The 12,141-nt window shown below is 36.6% G+C and overlaps 1 protein-coding gene across 1 annotated transcript in view; it reads left to right on the forward strand.

Annotated features, from left to right (window-relative positions):
• LOC135363787 (phospholipid-transporting ATPase IB-like) overlaps positions 1 to 12,141 on the forward strand; it is a 204,783-nt gene that overhangs the window by 98,747 nt on the left and 93,895 nt on the right. Inside the window, exons 23-24 of the mRNA XM_064585806.1 lie at positions 5,700 to 5,764; positions 10,953 to 11,125. Of these exons, the coding sequence (XP_064441876.1) occupies positions 5,700 to 5,764; positions 10,953 to 11,125 (238 nt within the window). The remainder of the gene's footprint in view (positions 1 to 5,699; positions 5,765 to 10,952; positions 11,126 to 12,141) is intronic.

The raw sequence follows: 12,141 nt of genomic DNA on the forward strand, positions 1-12,141 counted from the left end.
AAGGTGACTTTTGAAGCAGAGACCCAAATGGAAAGAGGGAGCAAGCATTGAGAGGATCTCTGGGACGAGTGTTCCAGGCAAAGATTATAATGAGCACATTGGCCCTGGTGTGGGGATGTGCATATTTGAGGAACAAATGAAAGGCCAGAGTGGTTGGAATATGGGGAGCAAAGCAGAGAAGATAGGAAATGAAAGCTTGTCAGGCCACAATAAGAAATGTGTATGGTTTTAAGCAAGAGAGTAATATGATCTAGTTTATATTTTAAAAACAATCTGTTGGCTCTTGTATGGAGACTGGGCTGAATGGAAGTTAGGAGATCAGGTAGGAAGCCTTCATAAAAGTCTAGACGAGATGCTGATGACTTGTACTAGGATGTGATGGGGCGTGTGAGAGAGGGACTAAATTTGGGGTCCATTTGGTAGGTTGATCTGTCAGCCCTCACTGATGATGGTGTAGTGAGTGCAGATGAGTCTTTCAGAATTTTGCTGTGAAGGGGAGCAGAGAAATAGGGTGTAGCTGGAAGAAAACACAGTCAGTGAAGGGTTGGCTATTTTTGAAGGATCTGCTTAACCTCTCTAAACATCAATTTTCTTGTCTGTAAAATGGGGATAATAATAGTTTTAGCCTCATAGCATTGTTGTGAGGACACCTTGAGGTAATCCCTGTGAAGAGCTTAGCTTGGTGTGAAGCACTTACAGTCCTTCATGAATGCTAGATATTAACATAATTATTAAGGACTCACCAAAGGAGTCCAACCGTGATGTAGTCACTCATTTATCCCCCTGGCAAATTTTGAGAGCATACCATGCTACTTTTGCCAGCTCTCCCCTATTTCGGCTTTAGTGTGACTTGCTATGCTTCTTGGTAATCATGAACTCAGCAACCACGGTAACTTGGTGTATATCCTGTGAAGGGGCTCAGTGGACAGAGCACCACAGAGGAGGACGATTGCTCTCTCATCACCTTCCTAAATTGCTCCCAATCCCTTTTTCCAGACCCACAAGCAGAGGATTGTTTGTTTTTCCTGAGCCTTTGTCTCCTCAGCTCAGGACTGAAACCCAACCTAGATGAGACATAGCCATTGTTGTTGGTAGGGGAATTTTTATCCTTATTGGATGAGACCTATTTTTGTTAGTAGAAGTCTATAATTCACTTGAAGGATTCTTTGCTGAGAATAACTGGATTTTTAGATAACTGCTATATCTAATTGCACTCATTTAAAAAAAATTGTTTAGTGGTGACTTGAAGGAAGAAAGGAAACAATCTCTCCAGTTTCTTAAAGCAGGGCTTGCAAACATCTGGGAGAACCAGGCAGGACAAGAGTGAAGGGCAATGTCCACAAGGGGGTGCTGGCCCCCGAAGGGGCAGCCAGTGCATCCTTGCCTTTTGGAAATGTCTGCAATTGGCACAGGGTTTTTTTTTTTTTTTTAATTTTAAAAAAATTTTTAGGAGGTGGAGGGGCAGAGAGAGAGAGGGAGAGAGAGAATCCTAAACAGGCTCCACACTGGGCATGGGCCCTGAGGCGGGGCTCAAACTCACAACCCTGAGATCATTATCTGAATGGAAATCGAAAGATGGACACTTGACTGATTGAGACCCAGGGGTCCTAGGTTTTTAGTTTTTAAGAGATAATTGGGAATTCTGTCTCCCATATGAAATATCCTGATGCACAGATGTTGACTTAAATGTATAAAACTTTGTAAGGGCAAAGCAAAACATGTCTGTTGGCTGAAAGCAGCCCACAGTCCCCTGACCTCTTTTGAGTACTGGGTCCCAGCTTAAATTTTATTATCATCCCTTAGAGGCTACGCCTGCAGAGACCAGCTAAAAGATGGAGTCCATGAACTTAGTATAAACTGAAGACCGTGCTGACATAATTTGTTTTCTTAGAAGCTCTCTGAGCTCTAGCATTTTCCAGGAAAAGCAATAGCCTTTGGTTAGAGAGCTCTTGTGTTACTGTCATGGTTCAAATGTCTAGGGAATGGATTCAGAAATAAAAAGATGGAGCTTGTCTGAGAGCCGACATCTTTATATCTTTGGAAGAGAATGTAGAGCATAGTGGTTGAAAATCAGACTTTAGAGTTACCAAGGACACAGTTGTGAGCCTGAATCTCCTGCCTCTATATTTATGAGCTTGTGCTTTTGTGGGGTTTTCTAACCCTCAATTTTCTCATTAATGAAATGGAGATAGCCATGATAACTCTGGTGGTTGTGATGATTAAGTGAGATGTGTATGTGAAGTTCTCTCTAAAGTACTGGACACAGTAAGGGCTTTGAAAATGTTGGCTGCTGCCTTATGAATGTGGTGACAGTTCTAATTACCATCAGCTCTCCTGGAGCTCAAGTTGGCTAATGTTTTTGTGGTTAAAAGACTAAACATAGTCTTGATTCTGAGTACAAACAAAATTTGACTAAGGATTTGGCAGGAGGGTGACTTTTAGCAATCAGTATGTCAAGACTGGTTTTTGACAATGGTCACAAGTGACTATATAAGGACCACTGTCACATTTTTGCCTATTTTCTTTTTTAAAAATTTTTTTGAAGATTATTTATTTATTTATTTGACAGAGAGAGACACCATGAGAGAGGGAGCACAAGCCGGGGGAGTGAGAGAGGGAGAAGCAGGCTCCCTGTGGAGCAGGGTGGCCAATGAGGGGCTCGATCCCAGCACCCTAGGATCATGACCTGAGCCGAAGGCAGATGCTTAACGACTGAGCCACCCAGGCACCCCACATTTTTGCCTATTTTCTAAGACTACCAGTTCTATTAACTTCTGAAAACTTTCTGACAGCATGATTCAACATGATCTGCTGCTTCTTGACCTCAGCAGCATTTATACCATTATATTTCGCTTACCAATATGCTGGGGTTTTTTTCTCTTTTGCATTAGCTTTGATTCCTTAGGTTTTAGAGGCTTATCATATATCTGTTGTAAATCTTCATTTGCACCCAACATAATGCTGGGTACAAGCAAGCACTCAGTGCTTGCATAGTGATTGGATTTTCATCATAATATATGGAGACCTTTGGCTTTGTCTATAGAGAGCCAGCAGCAGCAACAACAGCTTCAGGAGAAAGGAAGGTTCCTCATGGGGGCAGCACAAGAACCCACAGTGGGCTGGCTTGTCTGCATCTAGCACAAATATGTACTCTCCAATCTGGGGGCTGGTACAGAAACTGCCAGCCTTAGACAGTTAACTTTGTCATAACTTACCACAAAATGAAAGTGGACACATGAACATTGCAATAAAACATATCAGGAAATCTTTAGAATTCTTTGAAAAGTTTAGAATCTCTGGTTTTGAAAAACCACTGCAATAGGGCAAAAAAATATCCACAGGCTTTGAAATAGAAATTAAATTTAAAGACCGTTACATTCTGGTGGGGGGGGGGGATGACACTGTTTACATAGGAAGCATCAGATGAACCAATAATTGATTAAGAAGACCATTTAAAAGTGATTGTCTCGGGGTGCCTGGGTGGCTCAGTCATTAAGCGTCTGCCTTCGGCTCAGGTCATGATTCCAGGTCCTGGGATCGAGCCCTGCATCGGGCTCCCTGCTCGGCAGGAAGCCTGCTTCTCCCTCTCCCACTCCCCCTGCTTGTATTCCCTCTCTCGCTGTGTCTCTCTCTGTCAAATAAATAAATAAAATCTTAAAAAAAAAATAAAAGTGATTGTCTCCTGTAATTGGATAGGCTGCAATAGAATACATAAATAGGCATTTTGAATTATATAAAAATCATGAAGCTACTTTTGCTTTTCTGTATGATGTCCACAAGTTTCAGGAAATTTCAAAGGAAATATTAAAATGATATTGTATAAATTTACATTTAAATTAAATTCCAATTTACATGAAACTGATTTATATGAACAGTTAGTTTTAGAAAATTTGTTCCATAAGAATCATCAGTTACAAATATACAAAAATTTAATTTTCAAAATATGTCAGAAATTCATCACAAAGTCCTCACAGCCTATAAAAAAATCTTAAAAGCTCTAGTAATAGTTACATCAGAAAGATCATGCTCAAAATTAAAAATGGTCAAAAATTACTGACAATCTTACATTTTCCAAGAGTGACAAACATTGCTTTCAACTACATATATTGTTTGAAAATAAAGTTGCTAAAAGTATAAGTTTTAATGATCGAATAAATGAATTTGCAGAAGTGTAAGAGAAAAATCTTATGATCAAACAAGATATCACATTAATAAAGTTTTATTTTTATCACATTATATAAGATTATGGCACCAAAACTATATATTTTTTGCAATTTGTAAGTTTATGTTGTTTTTTGTCTATCACCATTACCCCTGTTACATTTTATAAATATAAAATATTTTTAGAGAAAACCTTTCTATTTTAGAATCTATAATGGCATTCTGTCCTCCCCTCCCCCCACCCCGTGGTTTTTGAACAAGGGACCCCATACTTCCATTTTGCTGAGAGGACAGCTGGGGTGGGAGAGGAGAAGATGAACTAGCACTCTGGAGAGCGGGAGGTCTCTTGGATTTGGACAGATGCCGAGTTAAACACCCACGCGCTATCTTCTTAGTTCAACAATTAGTTCTCAGGGACAAAAACTGAACCTATAAGAAGGAAGAAAAATACTGTCCTAACTCGCTCAACATTTGCAGGGCTCTCTTCTTACACTCAAATCACTACTTCCTATTATTTTCACAGCGGGGTTAATTCCTTTCATTTATCCAGCAGCCTTCCTACTGTGCCCCTTTGAGCCTATAGGAGGAAAAGAAAGTGACTATTTTTCGACTATTTGTTAGTGGATGTTTCCTCAGCTTCATAGAACTTTAAAATGACTGCTTTTACAAAGACTCAAACTTTTTTGATAAGGGTTCATCTATCTCAGAGATAGTTTCATTCCTGTAGATACAGATGTGATTTTGTATTTGGGCCCTCGTAGGCTAGTCCCGTATTTACAAAAATATTCTCAGTCTAAGTTCTAAAGTGAGAATGACTTAGTTTTCAAATTGGAAAATGCTCTCTGAGGTGTCTAACTTGATCATCACATTGAACGTTATTATGAGCATTGGGTGAGTTTATTTCCTTCAATCCTACCTAGGATTTTATTAGCACGTAGACATAATACTGTTGATATAGCAGCTTGATACAACAGAACTTAATACACAGGCTTCCTCAAGACTTGGAATTGTTACAAAGCATGAACTGAATCTCATATCATATAAAGATGATAAAAATAAAAATCCACAGACATTTAAAAGTACAGATTAAGCATTAGTTATATGCACCTTCCCAACTATTTCTATTTCGGTTGCCAATTAAGATTAGATGAAGCAATGTTTCAACTTTTTCAGTCTACAACCTTTTGCTCATTATTTGTGATGAGCTACTAGGCTTTGACCTAATCATAAAGCAGAGAGTATTATGAAGAAAGTATATAAATAGATTTTTTTTTAAGATTTTATTTATTTATTTGACAGAAAGAGACATAGAGAGAGAGGGAACACCAAGCAGGGGGAGTAGGAGAGGGAGATGCAGACTTCCCCGTGGAGCAGGGAGCCTGATGTGGGGCTCGATTCCAGGACGCTGGGATCACGATCTGAGCCAAAGGCAGACGCTCAATGACTGAGCCCCTAAATAGATTTCTTATTCTAAAAAATGAACTCATGGAAGGCATTGAGTCTTGAAATATGTGACATCTTTATTTCTCTCTTGGTAGCATATTCCTGTAAACTGATATCAGCTCACATGCCTCATATTCGATTGAATTCAAACTCATTTGAGGTAAGTGATTTTTAAAAATTTGATTTAATATGAGTGTAACCAATTTGTTACTTCAGTGTTCCCCCATACCTTAAAATCTACGTAAGTTGCCTTGAACTCTCACTCAAGTCCATTAGAACATTACCTCTGGTCCTCATTTCTTGCCTCATTCTTAGGCTAGTCCTTTATCACCCAAACCGACATCATACCAAATCCAACACTCAGATCTTTGATTTTAAAAATGCAAAAAAAGAAAGAAAGAAAGAAAGAGAAAATATGTGTAAATAGCAGTCTTTATCAAAAGTTTGAGTAGATAGGTGCCATATACATTGAAGGAATGAAAGGATTTTGTAATCTAATATTGAACCTCCTTGCCCTTAAAAATTAAATGGCTACAGCCATTTATTTTCTGTTAAATATTTTTTACTGTGTAATTTTCTTATCATTTAAAAAAATTTACATAAATTTCATCTATTCCTTTTCAGTCTTCTTTTTTAAAAGTAGATCTCAGTTTCTGACACATATCATAATTATTCTCCATGAAAAACTTTAAAAATATTTCTTATGGGGCAGATTAGCTGGCATTGAATTTCCTCAGTTTTTGTCTGGGAAAAATCTTTATTTCTCTTTCACATTTGAAGGATAATTACACTGGATATAGAATTCTAGGTTGGTGTCTCTTGTTCCTTCAACACTTTCTTCTCAACTGTATGGTTTCTGATGAGAAGCTTGCTATTTCTTACTTTATTTTTCCCTTTAGCTTCTTTCAACATTTCTTCTTTGCCTTTGATTTTGTGGTTTGAATATGATATGCGTAGGTGTAAATTTTTTGGTATTTATACCTTGCTTGGTGTTTTCTTTTCTTTTTTTTTTTTTAAAGATTTTTATTTATTTATTTGAGAGAGAGAGTGAGAGAGAGAAAGAGCACAAGAGGGGGGAGCGGGAGAGGGAGAAGCAGATTCCCTGCTGAGCAGGGAGCCCGATGCGGGACTCGATCCCGGGACTCCAGGATCATGACCTGAGCCAAAGGCAGTTGCTTAACCAACTGAGCCACCCAGGCGCCCCTGCTTGGTGTTTTCTAAGTTTCCTGGGTCTGTAGTTATGTGTTTGCCATTAGTTTGGGAACATTCTTAGTCATTTGTACTTAAAATTTTCTTTCTGTTCTGTTCTCTTTCTCTTCTCCTTCTGATATTCCAATTAGCTGTACGTTAGACCTTTTAAATTGTCCCACAGTTCTTGAATATTCCATTCTGTTTTTTTTTTTTTTCTAATTCTTTTTTTTCCTTTCTATTTCAGTTTGGGAAATTTCTGTTGATATATCTTTAAGCTCATTAATTTTTAGACTTTGTGCAGTTTATTGTTGGGCCCAATAAGGGCATTCTTCATTTCTGGGTTGTTTTTTTTTTCTAGCATTTTATTTTTATTCTTTCTTAAGTGTTTCTCTCTGCTTATCTTCCCCATTTGTTCTTTTATGTTATCTATTTTTCCATTAGAGTCCTTAACATGTTAATCATAGCTTATTTTAAATTCACTGATACTTCAAAAATCTGTGTTATTTTTGAATCTGGTTCAGATGCTTGCTTTAGCTCTTCAGACAGTGCTTTTTCTTGCCTTTTAGCATGTCTTGTAATTTTTGTTGAAAGCTGGACATGATGAATATGGTAAGAGAAATTGTGGTAAAGGCCTTTAATGTGAAGTTTTATGGTAATCTGGCTGTATTTAATGTTTGCTCTAGCTATACACATGAGAAGCTCCAAATTCCTCTAGTGTCCTTGTTTAGTCCCCCTTGTTGTCTTTGGGTTTCCCTAAGAACTCTTCCTTAAATAGATCCACACCTCACAGTTCTTTCATGTGTAATGCACTATTACTATACCAGGGCCCCGTTGGTGTGTGGTAAGGTGTGTGGGAAGAGAAGTGTTCTTATGATTAAATCTGTCTTTTAGTGAGCCTGTGCCCCTGTGTCTTTATAGGTGTTTCTTAGTATTTTTCTCCCCTTGGGTGAGACAGGGAGATTAGAGGGGGCTAGAATTGGGTAAACACCCTTCCCTTTAGGTGGGATAAGACTCTGGGAAAGTCTTTAACTTTGGAGACTAGGCTTTCATTATGGAGAATGCTCTGAGCATATATCAAAATGTTCACTTTCACCCTCCTCCTGCCTGAACCACAAGGGGAATTTTTCTTGGCTTTTCACCATGAGAACCTGGTGAGGTTTCTAGAAGTAAATCCACAAAAATGTGAGTCTTCACCCATCAAGATTGCAACCCAAGGAGTGTCTCATTTTCGTGGTAACCCATACTCAGCCTACGTCAATTCCTCAAAATTACCAGTTAAATGTTCCTACCAGTTTGTGACTTTAGTAGTACCTTCTGCTCCACTTAAACAGAGCTCAGCTGTGATTCTCTGTATTCCCTTGTCTCTTCAGATTTCTGGTGGAAGTTTGTCATGTGATCTCACCTATCTCTGATAGGTCCAAAGAAGGTTGGTTTTCACTTTGTTCAGCTTTTTTCTATAAGGATGACAGTGGTGAATCCAAGCTCTTTATGTGTCATTGTTGAAATTTCAGTGCCTTTGACTAACTTTTGACCTTTAATTTAAGTTTGTACAATGGACAGCACTCAAGTTTTTGAGAGGAATGAAGTTGCATATGTAATTAGATGAATGAGTTAGAATTTTCCAGAAGCTAGTCTTGTTAGTGAAGCTTACTATGGAAAACTCTGTCACTTACATATTATGATTTACATAGTGATCCTGGTACTTTGTTTCTCTAAGATTTTCTCTTATGTTTTAAATTCCTGTAAACTTTAGAGTTATGTCATTTTCAAAACTCATTCTTAAATAACCATTACTTAGTTACTGATAGACTTGTTTTACATATGAAGCATATAATGCAATTTTCCCATATAATGTGCTACAGGTTGTGCTGCAGGATTTTACATAATTAATGTTGGCAAATGACTAAGGTACTCATGTTCTAGAGTGAACCATGTTGGAAGAATTACCTTTAGCTTCTGTTAACATCGGCAGCAAAAGGACTGGTAAAGAGAACCAATTTAGGAGTAGAAGAAAAAAATAAGACATTAAACTAATAGCTTTAGTTCCAAGCATTTACTTGTTCTAAGAAGCTGTAAAATTGAAAACAATATATAACTAGAAAAGCACGAAGTTTTGTGTTCACTAACCAAATGAAATGTGAGAAGAATATTAAAGTGAGGAAAACTTCAATTTTGCCAGATTATTTTGGGGCAACAAAACAATTACAGTCACTTGAGATCATTGATGAGATATGCAGCCCACTGTGTAGAAAAAGCAGAAGTAGAAATGTTTAATACGATATATATATATCATATATTTTATACACACACACACACACACATAATACCTCATAGTGCCTACACAGCATGAATGCAAATTTAAAGTGTTTGAATTCCATCTGTTATTAGACCTTCAGGTTTATAAAGCCCTCAGTAATTCAAGGATTATTAAAATAACTTTATTTTTGGGAAAAACAGTTATTTCATTTGAGTAATGAGTATTGAGTAATGAAGATCTTCTGAGAAAAATAGGGAGGAGGATTTTTTTCATTAAAGCTTTTGGTGCTTGATGCCTGTTATGCTTTAAAATTTTTCCCCAGGTGGCACATTTTCTTAAAATTTCATTTATTAATATGTTTAGGGGAGATCATAAAAAAATCTCTGATTTCTGTAGATCATTGAATATAACTGAAAATTATAGTTAAATAAAATAATAAGCTTTAAAATATGATTTAGTATTTTATGGCATTCATTTCACATAGTCATAGAAGTAAAACAGAGTTGGTAAGAATCAAGAAATATTTTGGCAAGCTTATTATTTCACTAATGTTTCAATAGAAAGTGGTAACTGATATTTTTTTTATTTTACTTGTATTTGATGAAGGAATTTTCTTTAGCATTAATCTATATAACTTAAAATTTTATTACATATTTTCCTTAAAATTCCTGAATTTTCCACTCTGCAACTGGCATGAGGAGTCATTTCTCTAAAATTTTGAGCTTCCAACAGTTTATGTGAATTATGAAGGAAGGAAAGGTTGGGTGAGGAAAATAAGCTAAGGGAGGTGATGCTCACACATCTTAAATTGAGTGATGAGTCTCTACAGCTTCTTTATTTCTCCCTTAGAAGCCTGAGACTCAGTTTTGTAGAGTTCGCTCCATTATTTTGTTCCCACCTTTGATATTTTTCTCCAAAATTTTCTGAACTTTCTGATATGCTATTAACATCCATCTGTATTTTCCAACTGATATGAATTCACTCTTCTATACCTTTTAAAAAACAGCTTGAGATATAATCCACATCACATAAAAGTTATGTTTAATGTGTACAATTCAATCTGTTTTAATATTTTCACTTATATATGCAACTGTCACCACAGTCAACTTTTAGAACACTTTCATCACCTCTAAAAGAATCTCCCTACTCTTTAGTTATCATCTCTCTCATCCTCCTTCCCCCACCCTGAACAACCACTAATCTACTTTCTATCTCTATGGGTTTGTTTATTCTTGACTTTCATGTGAATTGAATCATAATAGCATACAGTATTTTGTGACTGGCTTCTTTTAGTTACCACATTTTCAAGGTTCGTTCATGTCGTAGCATGCATTAATACCTCATAACCTTTTTATAGCTAAAGAATATTCCATTATATGGATATACCATATTTTGTTTATCCATTTATTAGGTTGTTATAACTTTTAGGCATTTGTGAATAGTGCTGCTATAAACATACAAGTTTTGTGTAGACAATTTTCATTTGTCTTGGGTATATATACATGAATTGCTGGGTCATGGGTAAACTCCATGTTTACCCATCTGTGGAACTGTCAGACTTTTTCCAAAGTGGCTACACCATTTTACATCCCCAACAGCAGTGTATGGGAGTTTTGCATTTCTCTATATCCTGATCAACACTTATTATCTGACTTTTTGATTCTAGTCATGCTAATGGATATGAAGTATTATCTCATTGTGGTTTCAATTGGCATTTCACTGATGACCAATGATGTCAAACTTCTTCTCATGTTATTTACTTTTTAATTTCAGTGAGCTATTTGAAGGAAAGAATGAGGTAAAAATATGCCTCAGACTACCATCTTGATTCAGGAAGTCTTTTCATTTATATTTAAAATGAGAAAAATAAAGTGATTCCCTCCCCCCACCTTTGTTTTAGGCAACACAACAAGCAGTTACTCAGAACTGTGAAGCTCTCGGAACCCGGATAGGTAAAGAAAATGACCTGGCCCTTATCATTGATGGTGAAACACTGAAGTATGCCCTCCATTCTGAAATTAAGAGGAGCTTCCTCAATTTGGCCCTCTCATGTAGAGCAGTATTATGCTGTAGGTAAGGATATATTCACTGTTCTTTTTCCTTCCCTGCTTTATATAAAGAAAATGTGGACATGGAAATACAATTTTGTAGAAGCAAAGTTATTTCTTAGTAAAATATATGCTCAAATTGAAGAGAGATATATGAATTTAATTTTAATTGTCAGGCTTAAGATGTTCCTAGAAAGCAGATTATAATTTTTCAGTGATAAATTGTTTAGTGATGTATTGACCAGATGAAAGACATCTTTAGTAAGAACAAAAGCCCTGTATTTATATTGAGGGGCAAATCTGAAAAAAAAATCACCAATGTCTAGAGGAAAATGAAATTATCAGTATTAGTGCAAGTCAAAACATCAATTTAAAAAGGCAAAACACGTACCACAAAGATGGCTAGAACTAAGAAAATAACAAAACTAGGTACAGAATAGTTGTTCCTTGCTCCTGAATGAAAATATTAAATGGACCAATTATTAAAACATCTTGATGCTTTGAACTTCTAAGTATTAAAACAGATTTGCTCCTCAATCAGTTGAGCTCCTTATATGCTTCAAATGTTTCCCTTAGATGTCCTTCTGTGTTCACATTCATTCAGCATCTGCTACAAAAATTCAGCACCTTCTGTTCTTCACTCCACTTTCACTTGTCATGACTGTAGTTTAGCCTTTAGGATTCTTTGTGATTTAGTCTTCCATCAGTTAGAACTGAAAAAACCAATGGAAAACTGAATTCAAGTCCAGCTTGGGCAAAAAGGGAATTTATTAGCTCGCATAACTGAAAATTCTATAGGCAAAGCTGACTTCAGGGGAAGCAAGAAAATTCATCAATAGTCAGTTCACCAAATTTTTTGTTTCTTTTAACTATTTAGATTTAATTGACCAGTTTTTATTTTGCATCATACCAATATTTTAAGGAATGCTCACTTTTTCTCTACTCAAACTTCCTACTCATGCTGGAGGAAGCAATGAGAGGACCTAGTGAAGAAGCAGGGAGAAGGGGAGAACATTTTGCCACCAAGGATGGATATTCCAG

This window comes from Mirounga angustirostris, unplaced genomic scaffold (assembly GCF_029215605.1).
Source record: "Mirounga angustirostris isolate CCGP_5_RB_7025 unplaced genomic scaffold, mMirAng1.0.hap1 SCAF_3, whole genome shotgun sequence".
NCBI lineage: Eukaryota > Metazoa > Chordata > Mammalia > Carnivora > Phocidae > Mirounga > Mirounga angustirostris.